This window comes from Mustela putorius, unplaced genomic scaffold (genome assembly GCF_011764305.1).
Source record: "Mustela putorius furo isolate JIRA1106 unplaced genomic scaffold, ASM1176430v1.1 tig00537227_pilon_pilon_pilon, whole genome shotgun sequence".
In the NCBI taxonomy this organism is placed as follows: domain Eukaryota; kingdom Metazoa; phylum Chordata; class Mammalia; order Carnivora; family Mustelidae; genus Mustela; species Mustela putorius.
Genome location: NW_025422368.1, coordinates 3,516,646 through 3,533,359, shown reverse-complemented (window position 1 = coordinate 3,533,359; position 16,714 = coordinate 3,516,646). Strand labels below are relative to the sequence as shown.

Here is a 16,714-nt window from a genome sequence, read left to right as displayed (position 1 = left end):
TCCTTGGCAAGTCACTGGCAGGATGGAGGGGGGGGGGGGATAAGCTGGTTGGCTGGTGGAGTCTAGAAGGCAATCTCTCCTATGGGCAGTGTGAACCAGTAGGAGAAGCCAGAGTCCTAGTGATGTTAGCTTGGCAAGTTTATTGAAAACCCAGCAATGCAAAGAACAGTACAAACAGGCACCCTGCCCACCCAGACCTCACTGGAGCTTGCAGACATAACCCCCCCTGCGGTGGACAGGGTCAGGCCTCCTTCATACCACCACAGGGACAGGGTCCATGCAGCAGAGCAGAGCTCATGCTCCATCTGCTCCCCAGCCCCACAGGTACTGTGCACCCACATGCACACTAAACCAAAAATGCAGGAAGAGAAGCAACAAGGACATTTGCCACTCAGAGAAGAACCATCTCACAGAACTTAGGGATCCTTTGGGCCACCAACGACTGTGGATCCTTTTGGGTGAGGAAGAAAAGGAAAGAATCTTCTCCTGTCAGAGAAAGGAAGAAGGAAGCAAAAGGCAGGGGCTAAAGACACCTGCAGGGTGGGCAGTCAACTCTCCATTCTCCAAATTAATCCAAAGCAATGGAGGGCAATAGAGCCCACGCACATTATTTTTGGCTTTGAACTGTTCTTTTTCTCCCTGGTGCACTGATTTGTGTAACTGTATGGAATGTACCTTTCTTCATGCTGTTCAAGAATGGTGAAGAGTGATCCAAGGAGCAGAAATGTGGAGTCAAGGAGAAGCCAGTCTACTGGGGTTGTAGACACAGCACCTAGGTGGCAAAAAAATCCCCCCCGAGGACAGGGGCCAGGCAGATCCATCCCTGGGGAGAGCTGCGTTGCCTTCCTGGTAGGTGTGGTAGCTGGATCCCCCTTTGACCCAGAGTCTAGACGTCTCTGGGACAGAAGCAGGTGACACTGAGATGGCTCTTCCTTGGGCGGTGGCTCACTGACGCTGGCCTCTCAGTACTTGGTCCGATGGGAGGTGGTGGTGGACATGAAGCGGACGCTGGAGCTGCGGCTACTTCGGCCCCCACTGCAGCTGCTGAAATTCCCCTCGGTGGGCAGCGGGCAGGGGGTGCTGGGGGCCTCGCCCATGAGCACTGAGCCACCCCGGGAGCCTGCACTTAGCAGGTCCCCACTGGCCTTGATGACCCGGGCCCCACCCAGGCTGGAGCTGCAGGTGCCGCTGGGCCGGATGCCACTGCTGCCCGAGAAGGTGACTCCACAGCGGGAGAGTGTGGAGCTGGCGACCAGGGGCTCAGGCCCACACACTATACCACCCCGGGAGCTGCTCACGGCTGCAGGAGGGAGAGGAAACAGTCAGTGAGGCAGGCTGCCCACACCTGGGGTCCAATCTTCCATGCTCACTGCTGGTAGCAGCGGTGGAGGGGACAGGACTGGTGTCACCAGGGAAAGTGGTTCCTATTGCCTACACAGACAATACCCACTTTTCCCATCTCTTGTCTGTGTGACTCAAAGGCCGTGACTCCACTAAAGTTAAACATTCAGATGAAAATGGAAGAATTCGGCTAATTCTCCAGGTCGCATATAGTAATATTTGACTGTCGTTTATATATGGCTGAAGTCAGGTTGGGTGGTGAGCTGGATTACCCAGGCAACTGGAGTGGTAGCCCCAATGAAGCCATGGGGCTTCTCTTCTCGACTATATCATGCTCCTTGGGGGTCCCCATATTGTCCCTCCAAAAGGAGTCCCTTGCCAGTTCTCTCCTGACCCATTGATGTCTCTGTTCTATAGCCCTCTGGTATCCACTGGACATACCTCCATACCCCAGGAGGCCAATCCCACTAAAGCTTGCTTAGACCAGACCTGTCTGTGGAGGGTCCCCCGTCCTTCCCTCTCCTCTTACCAGAATCCTTTCTACCATCTGTGACCTCCACTCAAGCTTGATCTCATGCAGAAAGCCACTCCCTGCTGCCTCCTCCTCCCAGAGGGCAGGTCATCCAAGGATGAGTAGCTTTGACTGCCTGGCCCACCCAGTGTATCTCTCAGGGCACCATGCATCTTTGTAGATTTGTACTTTGGGACCAGATATCTGGGTTTGAATTCTGACAGTGCCATTGACTAACTTTGGGACTTCTGGTAAACCAGCTATTTTCTCTAAGTGAGCTTAAAAGGGGGGTGCTAATGCTTATTCTTCTCTTCAGGGCTTTGAGGCATAGGTTGACAATAGATAGGGCTCACCTCAAAATTATTTTGATTCTAGAGAGCAGGGGCTGGTCTTGCCTTCCTTGTGCCTAGCTCCCCCACCTACCCCTTCAAGCCCCACAGTGCCCAGCATAATCTCCTGCATGCTTTGGGCACAAATAATATTTTGCCTGGCAGGTGTGGGGGTAACTCCTCAGCACAGGTCTTTTCATTCCTTCTTTGGCCTTTGTCCCTGAAGGACAAGACCACTTAAAGGAAAAAGTCTGACTTTCTTCTGGAACTCTCTCCCCTCTGTTTTGCCCTATAAACCGTTGTGATTGTTTTCTCTAGGGAATGAAGGCTCTGGGGAGATCTCAGACCTCAGCTAAGTGATGTTCCCAGACCAGAGGCTAGATGGTCCTTGCTCCCTTGACTGTCATGGCTAGCAAGCCCAGCATGGGCTCCTGATCCCAACACGAGCCTGAGTTTAAAGGAAATATACAGAGCCCGAGGAGAGGAATGTGAAGAGGAGAAAGATTAAGTTTCTTACATATGTTTACTGGTCCAACACCTTCACAGATTCTGGGGAGAGAAAGAAGTAAGTAAGATCACAAGCAGTGTCATTCCCTGAAAAGCTGGTGCTGTAAGAAGGGACTTCTTGGCAGAGTGGACTGTTTGTTCTTACCTCTAGCTTACAAGCCATCCTGACAGCTTTGAAAAAACACACATTCCTAGACTCTGTCCCCAAACTATTGAATCAAAATATTGGAGGAAATGTGGTCTTATTATTGTTTTTAAACAGACAACCACTCACGCAAAATATCCTTTGATTCTGGTGCAGCTTGTCTACAAACTTGTATTTTGGAGGCAAAAATATAGAATCATCTTCTGATTCCCTGGGAAGGGCAACCTGAGTAATGTTTGCAGAGAAGGTACTACTACCTCTAGAGATGGCTCAATCTGGCAGTTCTTCATCTGGCCCCTCCCCAATTTAGTTATTCTTGATGCCCTCACTCCCTCTGGCTGCACTGAGAGCTCTCACCGGATCTCCTCGCCCTCCAGCAGGCGTCTGTAGGTGGCGATCTCGATGTCCAGGGCCAGCTTGATGTTCATGAGCTCCTGGTACTCGCGCAGCTGCCGGGCCATGTCCTGCTTGGCCTGCTGCAGGGCACCCTCTAGATCCGCCAGCTTGCACTTGGCATCATTGAGGGCCGCCTCGCCCTGCTGCTCTGCCTCGGCCACTGCAGCCTCCAGTTTGGCTCTCTGCAGGAAGGGTGGCATGCAGGTGGGCTTTGGCAGGGACGGGGGATCCCTGGTTGAGGGCTAGAAACACAGCCCCCTCTCCTCCCGCTGGGGCTTTCTCTCCTCTCCTTTGCCTACCTGAGCTTTGGCGTGCTCGATCTCTGCCTTCAGTCTCTGGATCAGACGGGTCAGCTCATTGATTTCATTCCGTGTGTTGCGCAGGTTGTCACAGTGTTGTCCAGCTGTCACCCGCATCTCCTCATACTGTGGGTGGGAGAGGGAGAGTTAGGAGGTCCAAAGTTTGAGTGGAGACCACAGCCCCAACTGACTTGGTGGCCTTCAACTTCCACTGGGTCTCCTCTGTCATACCAAGAGTCTTACTCTAGAGCTGCCTATACCCCTTCCTTAGCCCCCCAAACCTCTTCCCACCTTGGTCTGATACCAGGCCTCAGCATCAGCCCGACTGCGCCTGGCAACCTCTTCATATTGGGCTTTGATTTCATCGATGATACCATCAACATTCAGGTCCCGGCTGTTGTCCATCTTCACGATGACTGATGTCTCTGAGATGTGTGACTGCAGCAACTGGATTTCCTGTATTGGAGGATGAACAAGACAGTTGGGCTCAGAGTCCCATCAGTGGCCAGGACTGTGCCAGAGAGGCCCCAGGAGTGTCTTCAGGAGCGGAGAGCATTGCTCTTTTGTTCAGAGCAAAGTGATGGAGCTGCCCATCCAAACCGAGGACAGAGAAAAAGACATGAACCAAGAACCATTTCAGTGTGAATTGAAACCCTTGTTATATACTTGAAGACGTGCCTTTAACTCCTTATTTGCATAGGTGAATATGTGGGGCCTAGGAACTTGGCAGAGGAGAATGATAACCATACTAGGGTTGAAGTTTTCCTTGGCTTATCCACAAAGTGACTGTGCTGGTCGTGGATCATTGAGAGTTGATAATATTCTAGAACATGTTGGTCTAGGAATTTCTCTGTCTCAAGTCCTTAATAGAACCAGGGGCTCCAGATGGAACTTTCTGATGCCTTTCTGCTCAAAGCCAGACATTAGCTCTGGCTGGCTCTGTACCAGACCAAACAGACCACTTACCAAGCAAAAGATAACTAGTTCATTTAGCTAATTAGGTCAAACACAGTTTTTCTTACATCTACTATCAAATCAGTTTTCCAGAGTCTTCTGATTGGTAGAGAGGAAGTGACCTCTTAGACCTCTCTTTGGATTGGTCAACGAGGAGTTGGATCATAGATCTAAGGAGTTTATTCATAGACCTGCTGAGAAGCCTGAATGCTTACCTTCCTTTCTCTATTTGTACATACATCAAATAGAGGGTAGTAGATTGGAATGGGAAGAAGATGTACAATACTAAATGTTAGAAATAATGCTAGTCCAGACGAAGCCCCCCGGAGTCCAGGCCAAGCATTGATCTCCTTGTTTGTCTCAGAGGGGATGGATGCTTACCGCCATGTATAGAGTTTTCAGAAAGTCAATTTCCTGAGTTAGGGTATCCACATTGGTTTCTAGATCAGACTTATTTAAGAAAGCTGTATCCACATCCTGTATAAAAGAGAGAAGTGAAAATGGTCATTACTTATGCTCTGTTTAAACTTGGCAGGGTCTGGAGGTGGGTGGAAAGATCAGGCCAATCCACACAGGGCCAGGCCAGGCTTTGGGATAAGTAGGAGTGTCCTTGGAATGCACTTTAGTGATGATTGTTCTTCTTCCTACTACAACATGAAAACTCTTTTGGGGGCTCCTGGACATTTTTTTTCTTGTTCATTTTTATTTTTTATTTATTTTTATTTAAAAAAATTTATTTTTAAAAAATTTTTTAAAATTTTTTATAAACATATAATATATTTTTATCTCCAGGGGTACAGGACATTTTTAAATGCCTATTTATAAGCAAGGAGAATATGGATAATCTAAGATCTCCACCCTTTTAAAATCTGAGACTCTTGAAAAAATGTTCATCATCACTAGCCATCAGGGAGATTTAAATTAAAACCACATTGAGATACCACCTTACACCAGTTAGAATGGCCAAAATTAGCAAGACAGGAAACAACATGTGTTGGAGAGGATGTGGAGAAAGGGGAACACTCTTACACTGTTGGTGGGAATGCAAGTTAGTGCAGCCACTTTGGAGAACAGTGTGGAGATTCCTTAAGAAATTAAAAATAGAGCTTCCCTATGACCCTGCAATTGCACTACTGGGTATTTACCCCAAAGATACAGATGTAGTGAAAAGAAGGGCCATCTCTACCCCAATGTTTATAGCAGCAATAGCGACGGTCACCAAACTGTGGAAAGAACCAAGATGCCCTTCAACGGACGAATGGATACGGAAGATGTGGTCCATATACACTATGGAGTATTACGCCTCCATCAGAAAGGATGAATACCCAACATTTTTATCAACATGGACAGGACTAGAAGAGATGATGCTGAGTGAAATAAGTCAAGCAGAGAGAGTCAAGCATCATATGGTTTCACTTATTTGTGGAGCATAACAAATAACATGGAGGACATAGGGAGATGGAGAGGAGAAGGGAGTTGAGGGAAATTGGAAGGGGAGATGAATCACGAGAGACTATAGACTCTGAAAAACAATCTGAGGGTTTTGAAGGGGTGGGGGGTGGGAGGTTGGGGGATCCAGGTGGTGGGTATTATGGAGGGCACATATGACATGGAGCATTGGGTGTGGTGCATAAACAATGAATTCTGTTACACTGAAAAGAAATTAATAAAAAAAAAAACTGAGACACTTAAAAAGTCATCTCTTCAGAGCTCTGCTCTGGTGAAGACCCAATCCTAAATAATCAGAACTCCAGAGGGAACCTGTTATGACCTTAGAGGTTCCACTCTATTGAGTGGCCCCAGAATCCATGGGGCTGCCTGGGCAGTTTCAGGTGGGGGGTGCGGGGGTGGGTTTTGTCTTGGGAACATTATTTTTGTCTGGAGGAGAAGCTTGCTTGGACCTGTTGCTCTCCCTTACCTTCTTCAGAGCCACAAACTCATTCTCAGCACTGGCCCGGAATCCCACCTCCTCTTCATACCTGGATGAAAAAGATTGAAAGGGTGAGTTCTCACCTGAACTGGCAACTCTCCAGTGAGCCTCTTAAGATATCTCTGCTACATCCAGGAGCATGGGTCCCTATTGCCACCTACATATTCTCATCTACTTTGCCTCTACTTTAAGACGTTTTATGAGTCGGTGGCCCTAAGTTTTTCCAAATCCCTTTTACTTTCTCAAATTAGATTTGGGGTCTGAAAACATGGACCATTGCTATGCTCCTCTGCTAGAAAAGACTTGGAGTCATTTCACTTGAACATAGAGAAAGTAGGACCCAACTCACTGCTGAGTCTGAATACTATTCTCAGAACCGAGGGCTGTTTCTACAGTTCACTGCCCTTTCCCACAGACAAGAGTAGGGACAACACATGCTCAATTCCAAGACTTCTATTTCCTCAGGACCCACAGAGGGTCTACACCACCTCTTCCTCCCCTACATATCATTGCTCCTCCTCCTATATCTAAGCTAAGTATTGAAACCAGCATTCAATCCCGTTCCAACCAGCTGCTGTTCTTTGAGCATAGCAGCAGCTTTGGGGACCAAACCCTGCCTGTCCTTGGTCTATGCAGTCCAGAGGTCACTTACTTCTTCTTGAAACCCTCAAGGACATCCTGCATGTGGTTCCTCTCAGCTTCAAACCGGGCCCGGTCACTGTTTGCTAGGTCCAGCTGCCTCCGCAGATTGGTGATATAATTCTCGAAGAGGGGCTCCAGGTTGCTCTGGGCACATTTCTGCTCTTGGAGAAAGTTCCACTTGGTTTCTAGGAGCTTATTCTGCTGTTCCAAGAACCGCACCTAAATCCACAGGGGCAAAGAAATGATACCTGAAGAGCTTGACAGGTCACTTACATGTCAACAAGTTCTTCAGGTGGCCAGAGATGACTCTCAGCCTCAGGTTGACATTGTCCTCTTGTCTGCTGACTTTTATTTATCCTCTAACTCAGTAGAAGCTGGAAGACTAGGTCTTCCTCATGTTCAGCCAGGCTCAACTGCAGAAGCTTTTAAACCAAAACATTCCAGTACAATCTCCCCTCTACCCTCCAAGAAAGGTATAAGCCAGCCCACTGGGAAGTTGGAAAATTTGATTTTACCTGAGTTGGGATTTGCCTCTATCTAAAAACTAATTGGCTGTCCCTTGCAGGGAATGAGGAGCTGAGTAAAGTATTTTGGGGTGGGAGATAAGGTATTAGGAGGTGGGAATTCTCAGGTCATAAGTCATATCCACCACCCTATACTCCATCAGCTGAGAATTGTAGAGCTGGAGGAGAACTTGGATCATTAGCTCCGCCCCCTCATTTCAAAAATGAGGCGCCTAAAGCTCACAGAGGTGAGTTTCCATTCTCAGATATAGAGGATTCCTGCTCCATGGAGACATGGTTTGTAGGATATCATTTCCACATCACTATTTCTCTCATCAGTCTGAAGATGACTTCCCATGGTGCTTTCCTACTATTTTCCTCAATCTAGGCAACTCAGCTGAATCTGGGGTACTCCATGTGAGGAGTATACATTCCTTCTTTTGTGCAAAAATTTCTCAGTTCCATTCTCTACATTCCTGAGCCTGAACAGAGGTGGTTACCCAATCTGAGAGACTATGACAATCTCAAAAAGAGCAGGAAGATCTCAAAGGATAAAGCCCTTTAAACACGTAGTCAACATCTGCCCAAAGTCCTAATGTTTCTAGCCTGTTTGGGAGACTTATCTAAGTGACTAGGTGCTAGGTCTTAGTTTATCCAGATGCCCTTATATATGGCTGGATGTTCCTCTTTCCTCCAGAAGACACAACCACTGTCTTTGTCTATCCCACCCTGCAGCATTTCCTCAGGATTGTCCTTGTTTTGCAGCAGAGTGACCCAAAAATCCTACTGAAGGATGTGGGCCAAGGCTAATGCCTCAGGCCTGGGATGTTTCTTCTTAAAGAAGAGGACACCCCGGGGCGCCTGGGTGGCTCAGTGGGTTAAAGCCTCTGCCTTCGGCTCAGGTCATGATCCCGGGGTCGTGCGATCGAGCCCCGCATCAGGCTCTCTGCTCAGCGGGGAGCCTGCTTCCCCTCTCTCTCTCTGCCTGCCTCTCTGTCTACTTGTGATTTCTGTCTCAAATAAATAAATAAAATCTTTAAAAAAAAAAAAAGAAGAGGACACCCCAATGCATTTTAGCTCTCACCCAGACCCACAGATTGAGCTGTCATAGGTACCTTGTCAATGAAGGAGGCAAATTTGTTGTTGAGGGTCTTGATTTGCTCCTTCTCATCCTTCTTCACCCTCTGGGCATTGGGATCAATCTCCAGGTTGAGGGGGGTCAGCAGGCTCTGGTTAACAGTCACTGCTGTGATAGATGGGGCCGCTGGGACTCCAAATCCTCCAACTCTGTAGCCAAAGCCATAGCCAAGACCACTGCCGGCTCCAAATCCCAGACCAACACAACTGTTGGACCCAAAGCCCAGACCAGCACTGCTCCCATCACTGAAGCCAAAGCCCATCCCACTGCCAGCACCAAAGCCAACTCCACAGTGGATGGGACGAGGGCCCACAGCTGCTATCCGGGGTGAGCACGATCCAAAAGCGATGACGCTCCGGCTACCAAAGCTGCCAAGGCCCTGGAATCTGGGCCCACTCCTGCAGGAGACAGAGCTGGCCCGGAAGCGGTTCAGGTTCTGGGGGCTCACTGCAGAACAAGAGCTGAAGTTGCCCATGCGGCACCCAGAGCTGACTCGGTAGGAGCGGCAAGACATGATGGTTTCCTGGGTGAAGAGCAGGGATTGCAGAGTGGGGCGAGCTGGAGCTGAGAGTCCCTCTGAGGCTAGTGGATCCCTTTCCCCCTTTTATGTGTCTGGGGATCTGAGGATTGGCCCCATAAAAACGCAGAAGATACATTTGGATGCATTTATGAGCTTGGGTAGTTAGAAACTCTTCATGCCTGTAACTTTGTTAATAATGAGCTAATCTCAGACACACCTATTCTCCTCAGGATCAGGGCTATAACATCAAACCTATAAACATTAAAAACACATAAACACATAAACATTATGGTCCTATTTTTTCCCGCAAGTCCACCACAATTGCCATTATGGGGACATAAATTTGCTTTGGTCATAAATCCAATAGACTTTTTCACTACAAGTGTGGCTAACCACCAGAAAGTTAGGAACGTAACACCTCTAGCAAGAGGCTCAAAAGAGGTGATTCCATACAGCTATAATCCCCTAAACAGATGGTGGCATGAGGGGCATTTGCAGAAGGGTCAGGTTCTGCACAGCTCTGAATAAGAAATGATACAGCAAGAATACAGTTTATTGCATCTCTGTAGATGGATTAAGTAGTCCAAAAACCTTCTGTACTGTCATACCTGTCTTCCGTGCTCTGGTTTGGCTGTTACCTAAAAGTCGAATCTTTGGTAAAGTTCATTTGGGTTAGTATAGACACATATTTGATTTGAGACACTCAGAAGAGATTAACTCATGAATTCATTTCTTCATTCAGCAATTATCAGTTGCCTGCTTTGTCCCAGGCAGTGTGGTTGGTGCTGAGGGTACAGAGATAAGAAGACAGTCTCTATGCTAGAGGAAGAGTTATCTTAAGGACTTCCTCTGGTCAATACTTCCGGGGTGTAATATGAGGTGAAAGCATGCCAATGGTTTGATCATGTACCTTGTGGAAAGTTAACCACATGGTTTTGAATCCCCAAAACACACATCAAGGCTGATCTATAGGCTTTTGTGCAGGTTTCTTCCATTACTGATGAATCTTTGATTAGGATAGAGAGACGCAAAGCAATGAACATCTGGTCTATGGCCATACTACCCTGAATGCATCTATCTTGGGAGCTAAGCAAGGCTGGGCCTGGTTAGTACTTGGATGAGAGACAAAGCAATAAGCATCTGGATAGAAAAGGAAAAGTTCTAAGCAACTGGATATTATCATTGTTATCCATATGGCAGATACTTCAGGACCCCAAGACAGGTGTTTGCCTTTTCTATTCTAGTCCATGACATGGTTCATCCTACTTGTCCTGTGCCTGGTGGAACTTGTACTTGACTAGATGCTTGGCATCCTTTGGGACGCTTGGATTCTACTTGGAAGGAAGGGGGTGTGTGCTTTTCACCTAAGCTATTGGGCTTGGGTATTTACTCTTTTCTTCCTTTCCAGTCTCTATAGCATTTATTTCCTTTTGTCTTACTGCATTAGCTAGGACTTCCAGGATGATGTTAAAAACAGTGGGGAGAGCGGAATTCTTGGCCTTATTTTTAATTTTAGTGGGAAAGCTTCAAGTTTTTCACCATTAAGTAGGATGTTAGTTGTGGGTTCTTTGGTGATGTTCTTTATTAAATTGAGGATGTTTCCCTCTGTTCCTAGTTTACAGCTATTTTCCATTGACCTAGCTATCAGGTGTATGACTAAAGAGAGCAGGAAAGTAACAATGAGAGAATCCTTCTTGTGAAGATCGCTGGTGATCTCCACGTCGGTAACTGCAGTGGTTTGTCCATAGCCCTCTCACTCAGCTTCTCAGCAGTGTTTGACATAGTCAATCATTCCCCTTTCCTTGAAACTCTTTCTTCTTTTGGTTTCCAGACTCCATGCTCTCCTGATTTTCGTGCCATATTACTGGCAGGTTCTTTTGGGTTTTCTTAACCAGTTTCTCCTCGTATCCCCAACCTCTACACATTGCAGCATCCTTGGGACCAGTCTTTGTACCTGTTTACTTATTTATCTTCACTCATTCCCTTGGTGACATCACACAATCTCATGTCTTTAAATACTGTCTATCCACAGTGATGACTGCCAAGACATAGCATTCTGGTGAACATACCTTCTGTTATCCACACGTATATTTTAATCGACATCTTTATTTGGGTATCAAATAGGCATCTCACCCTTAATGTATCTGTTTTCCTAATAGTTCCTGCTAAATACATTCCTCTTACCAGGCTTACTATCCCTATAGTAGCTCAGGCCAAAAATCTTGGAGTCATCCTTGGTTCCTTTTTTTTTTTTTTTTTTTTCAATTCACTGAATGGATTCATTTAATCCATTGGCAAGTCCCCCCTTCAGAATGTATGTGGGCTCCTACTCCCTCTTACCGCCCCACTGCTGCCATGTTGCCCAAGCCCATCACTTCTCACAGGGTCCATTGGTGTGTCCTCCAGCCAGTATCCCTTTTCCCCTTCAGTCTTTTCTTAACAGTGCAGAGTGATCCATTAACAACATCTTCCGTCATGTCATTTCTAGGCTCTTATGGTTTCCCATCCCACTCAAAGTAAGTGGCATCCAGGACCCTCCACAGCCTGCTCTCCCATGTTCACTAACCTTATTTCCCTCTATCTATCCTAACAGGCTCCAGTCACCCTGACCTCCTGGTTGTCTGTCAAATTGGCAGGAAAACTCCTGCCTCGGACACTTTCCCACTTGCTCTTTTCTCTGCCAGAAACTTGTTTTCCTCAAATAGCTGCATGACCAGGTCCCTCAATTCTTCCAGGTCTTCGCTTATAGGTCATCCCCTATTTAAACCTCCCTGCCCCATGTCCTCCCTCTCCCTTCTCCCCTAGTAGTTGTCACCATTAGTGGTCCTCTCCTGCATGGATTTGCTTGCTTGCCAGGCTGGGATATGAGCTCCAGGGTGCAGACACTTTGTGTCTTTTGTTCTCTGTGCCCCCAGTGCTTGGTAGAGCAGGACATGTGGAGGGAATGCTAGCTTGTTCTGTAGAATGCATGGATACACATCATAGATGCAAAGCAGGAGAAAAGGGGGGAGAAAGGAGCAGGAAGTGAAAAGAAGAAGAATTCGAGCATTTGCTTTTGGAGATAGGTCACGAAGAGGAGACTCCAGGCTCCAAAATGGACAGGCATGGCCTCGAAGATGCTAGTGCTCACCAGGAAGTCAGCACAGTTTGCCCTTCAAGACTGGCCTCTTCTGCAGTGAGTCTGGCTGTTTGGAAAAAAGGGCCAGGCAAGGGGATCCAGGAGACTGGGAAGGTGACTGGCAGATCCTTGGGGAGATGAAAGGGGAAGGAGAGGCATCCAGAACACCGAGGGTGCCAGGCCAACGACAGAGACTTGACATTGCCCTTGAGTCAGATGGACCTGGGTTCAGTCCCAGTTTTGCCATCTGCTAGCAGAGTGACCTTGGACGGTGGTGCACCGGGGGGAGGGTGGGGACAGGGCTCTGTTCCGGGTGCTTGTCTGCCGAGAACTTAAAATGATAATACGACTGACTGAAAGTCAGTCTGCTTTTTATTATCACTGTGCACCGGCCATTCTGAACAGTGGGAGGTAGCAAGCATGCCCCCTCCATGGGTACCGGTGACCTGGGGACGTCCTTAACCTGTCTAAGCCTCAGTTTCCATATCAGTAAGATGGACTGACACCGGCTTCTCCTTCACAGTATCATAGGGATAAGTGTGAAAGTGTCTGGGGTGCAGCTGTGGTAGATGTTGCGGCTACGGCCATCCATTCCCCCCCACCCTCCCGCCCCTCCCTTCTCTTTTGCACAAGCCTCCCTTCCCTTCTAGGTGGGCGGCTGGGTTCCTGTTCAGCACCCGCCTCCTCCCACGCCCCAGTGGTGCTTTCATCAGCAACCAGCGGCTCTGGGGCTGTCCCAAGTCCCTGCTTCCCTGGGGCCTGACTGACCAGGTGGGGCAGTCGGGACCAGTCAAGCATAACTCCCGTTCTGGGATGAACTCTCACCATCAGCAGTTTCTAGTTCTGAGGCATCATTTCGCCAGACGATGCATATCACAAGTCTCAGCCATTCCCCCCCCCCCCCCCCCCCCCCCCGGGCTGGCCTAGAGGGAGAGGGGAGGGGTTGCCTGGAAACTCTGGGCTGACTGGAGTTTCTTCTTCCTGTTGTGGGTCAGGCTGGATGGAATCTGGACATCTGGGCATCTGGGGACTGGGCTCCCCGAGATGCTGTCTGTGCGGTGTGGGGTGAGGGGCGGAACTGCTGACGTGGAAGGGTAGGAAGAGGCCAGGTCCTGGGTGGCTAAGCAGGGTCTGGGAACTTTGGGCGCACAGGACTGTGTGTGTATGTGCGCGTGTGTGTGCGTGGGAGGGGAGGAGGGAGATGGGGGAATCCCAGGTGCTGCGAGACTTTGCTAAAAGCCGCCGTCTTCAGAGTGTTTCCGTTTTGCCTGGAGACAAGTCTGTGCTGGAAGGAGACACTCACTGGGAGGTGTTCATGCTGAGACCTGCCGCTGTGAGACGGGAAGCTCAGGAGTCCCCCAGCAGAAGGAGGGGGATGGTGGGGAGAGTCTAAGCCCACTCCTGCCTAGGGCCTCCACCTCTCTGCCCTCTCAGACGAATGACACTTAGATGGAAGCTAAACACCTCCCCAGGAGAAATAGAGCATCCCCTCTTGTTCAGGGATCCCCACTCTTCCAGGCAGGATGAGTGTTTTTTCAGGTGTAACTCAGTTTTCTCTCCTGGCCCACGCAGCTGTCACCTGTCCAGAGTGAAAATGATGGTCCTCCAAGGTGCACAGGTCAGGTTGCTTCCACACCCTTGACGGGTGCTGCTGTGTGCCTGGCATTGCATTTAGTTGTTGGCGTGGCCTGGGCCCAGCTGTCCCCCTTCCATCAGACATGGTGATCCTGTTTCCCCTCCTCTGGTCACAGTGCCTCTTCTGAAGCCATTGCCCCCAGCGCAAGCCCTGGCTGGAGAGTGGCAGTGGTGGGTGCACCTGGGGCCACGGAGGGGACTGGGATGAGGAAGAGGTTATGGCAAGACAAGGGCCTCTGAGTGGTGGAGGCAGAGGGCCCCTGAGGGAGGGGCCAGTGGGGCCAAGAAGGGCCTTATGGGGAGAAGAGAGGCCCCAGGTAAGAAGAAGGACAAGGAAATGGAAGATATTCTGGAAAGACAGATGCAGAAACGAGGAGCTCCCTTCTGGGTGCTTCCATCCTCCCCAGGCCTCTTGGGGGTGTGCCCCTCTTGTCCCGACAGAGGTGTCGTGGAGGGGGCCAGGATTTGGACTCCTGAGGCCCAGTGGCATGCAGGTGAAGCTCTGACTTCCTTCCTGGGGGCCAAGACGGTCCTCTCTGGATCCTACCTAGCACCCTGCACCCCGCATGGGGCTGGGCCCCATGGCAGCTCCAAGAGGTTTGCCTTGGTGGATGGAATGTGCCACCAGGCCACCACTAGGAGGCACTTTTGTCCCATCTGCCTAGAGTCAGCTTCTAGTGAGGAGGAAGGAAGAATGGGGCGCTGTTGCCCAGCACTGAAGGGGACCCCCCAATGTTGGATGTTGCCCAGGCCTCCAAGCTCACATCGAGGACAAAGCTTGGATCCCTCCACTACTGGGGGCAAGTTTTGCTTAGTGAAATGTTTCCGACAGCCTTCTCTGCTCACCAAGCCCGAGCCCACCTCCCAGTGAGGGTCGCAAATCTCCCCTCCCTTTCCTTATTTAATCCAGTGGCCTATTTCCTGGGCCTCAGGTAGCCCTCTGTGGGCTAGAGGTGGGCGGTCTCTTAGAATCTCTGTTTCTGCTGACTCCAGGCCAGAACATTCTTGTCAGTTTCAGAGCTTTGCATATTCATCAGCAAGGAGCTTAGCTGGCTCTAGGACCAGGTCCAGAGTGACAGGGCTGTGGTGGGAACTGAGGCTGGGAGGCCCTGCTCTCCTGCCCCCTCCCTCCTTCTGTGTGGTTGTGCAGGCCTGGACTCCAGACTTTCATGGGCGGGGCCACAGTGCAGTCTTGCTCACGGTAGCTGTTTCCTCAGCCTAGAACCCCCAGCAGGCTTTGTTCCCCTGAGTCCTGCTGCCCTTCACCGTCCAGTAGGCCTGCCTCTCCTCCTGGGGACCTTCCCGAAGCCCGGGACTAGGTGGGACCCTCAGTTACATTGGATTCACAGCAATCCTCCCGTCAGTCATTCCCCGTTGTAGGTCTGTAAGCCTTGCGAGGTATGGATTGGGGCCAGGGCCCCATTTAACAAACAAGCAAACAGCTTGGTTGAGATAGAATTTACATGCTATGTAATTTGGTCATTATTTTTTATTTTTATTCTTAAAAAGTTTTACTTCTTTATTTTAGAAAGAGAGCAAGTGTGCCAGCGTGGGGTGGGGTGGGGGAGAAACAGAAGGGGAAATAATCTCAAGCAGATTCCCCGCTGAGGACAGAACCCGCCTCTGGGCTCCACCCATGACCCTGAGATCATGGCCTGAGCTGCAACCAAGAGTCAGATGCTTAACCAACTGAGCCACTCAGGCACCCATATAATTTGCTCATTTAAAATGTACAGTTCGGGGGCTCCTGGGTGGCTCAGTTGGTTAACCAACTGCCTTTAGCTCAGGTCATGATCCTGTAGTTCCAGGATCGAGTCCCACATCAGGTTTCCTGCTCAGCAGGGAGTCTGCTTCTCCCTCTGACCCCCTCCATGCCCTCTCTCTCTCCTCCATTCTCTCTCAAATAAATAAATAAAATCTTTTTAAAAAAGTAAAATAAAATGTACAGTTTGGTGGTTCTTGTATATGCTTGGACATAGGCAACCATCACCATCGTCAAGTTTAGAATATTTTTACCACTTCAAATGGAAACTTTTACTGCCCCCCCCAATTCCATCATCTCCCTCCAGCGCTAAGTAACCACTAATTTGCTTTCTGCCTTTAGGGATTTCCCTATTCCGGAATTTCATAGGAATGGAATCATAGAATATGTGACCTTTGTGTCTGGCTTCTCTTACTTATCACAGTGTTCTGAAGGATCACCCATGTGATACCATGTGTGAGTCCGTCATTCCTTTTCATGACGGAGTAGTAGTCGATCTTGGGGCTCTGTGATATCTTGATTCTTGGGGCTCTGTGAAATCTTGGTTATTCACTCATCCATTGAGGGACATTGGGGTGGTTTCCACCTTCTGGCTGTTGTGTATGACGCTGCTTTGAGCATTCACATACAGGTTTTTGTGTGGACGCATGTTTTCATTTCTCCTGGCTGTATACCTAGCAGTGGAACGTCTGGGTCCTATGGCAGCTCTCTGTTTAACGTTTTGAGGAACTGTCAGAATGTTTTTCAAAGTGGCTGCAACGCTTCACACTCCTTACCGTGGGCTCTAGGTCCTGTGTCTGAGTAATTCTGTCTTGACTGGAGCTGTCTTGTTCGTCACTGTCCCTCGCCTCTGGGTGGCCGGACCCATGCCAGGTGCTTGATAAATACATAGTGAATGAAAGAAAAGGTGAATGAATGGCTCCCTTTCAGTTTATACTGCCCTCGACTTCCGCCCAGATGCTATCCTTACAACCTTCTCAGTGA

General features: G+C 49.1%; 1 protein-coding gene across 2 annotated transcripts; it reads right to left on the bottom strand.

Annotated features, from left to right (window-relative positions):
* Nucleotides 1–396: 396 nt before the first annotated feature.
* On the bottom strand, nt 397–9,258 carry KRT84 (keratin 84). 2 transcript variants are annotated; one of them, XM_045073141.1, is made up of 10 exons: nt 8,999–9,258; nt 8,673–8,878; nt 7,065–7,273; nt 6,401–6,461; nt 4,864–4,959; nt 3,820–3,984; nt 3,529–3,654; nt 3,191–3,411; nt 2,699–2,730; nt 397–1,300 (listed from the first exon to the last, which is right to left on the bottom strand). In XM_045073141.1, the coding sequence occupies exons 1-10, from the start codon at nt 9,207–9,209 to the stop codon at nt 963–965; spliced, it is 1,665 nt and encodes a 554-aa protein (XP_044929076.1). In that variant the 5' UTR covers nt 9,210–9,258; the 3' UTR covers nt 397–962. The 2 variants fall into 2 exon arrangements, with proteins under 2 accessions (XP_044929076.1, XP_004774744.2); XM_004774687.2 differs by having other exon boundaries at nt 8,673–9,258.
* Nucleotides 9,259–16,714: the final 7,456 nt, after the last annotated feature.

Coding starts and splice junctions, on each gene's coding strand:
- KRT84 (XM_004774687.2), bottom strand. CDS start 9,209: ATGTCTTGCCGCTCCTACCGAGTCAGCTCTGGGTGCCGCATGGGCAAC. Junction 3,655..3,819: donor AGGCCTGGTATCAGACCAAG/GTGGGAAGAGGT, acceptor TCCCACCCACAG/TATGAGGAGATGCGGGTGAC. Junction 2,731..3,190: donor CTGGAGGGCGAGGAGATCCG/GTGAGAGCTCTC, acceptor TTCTCTCCCCAG/AATCTGTGAAGGTGTTGGAC.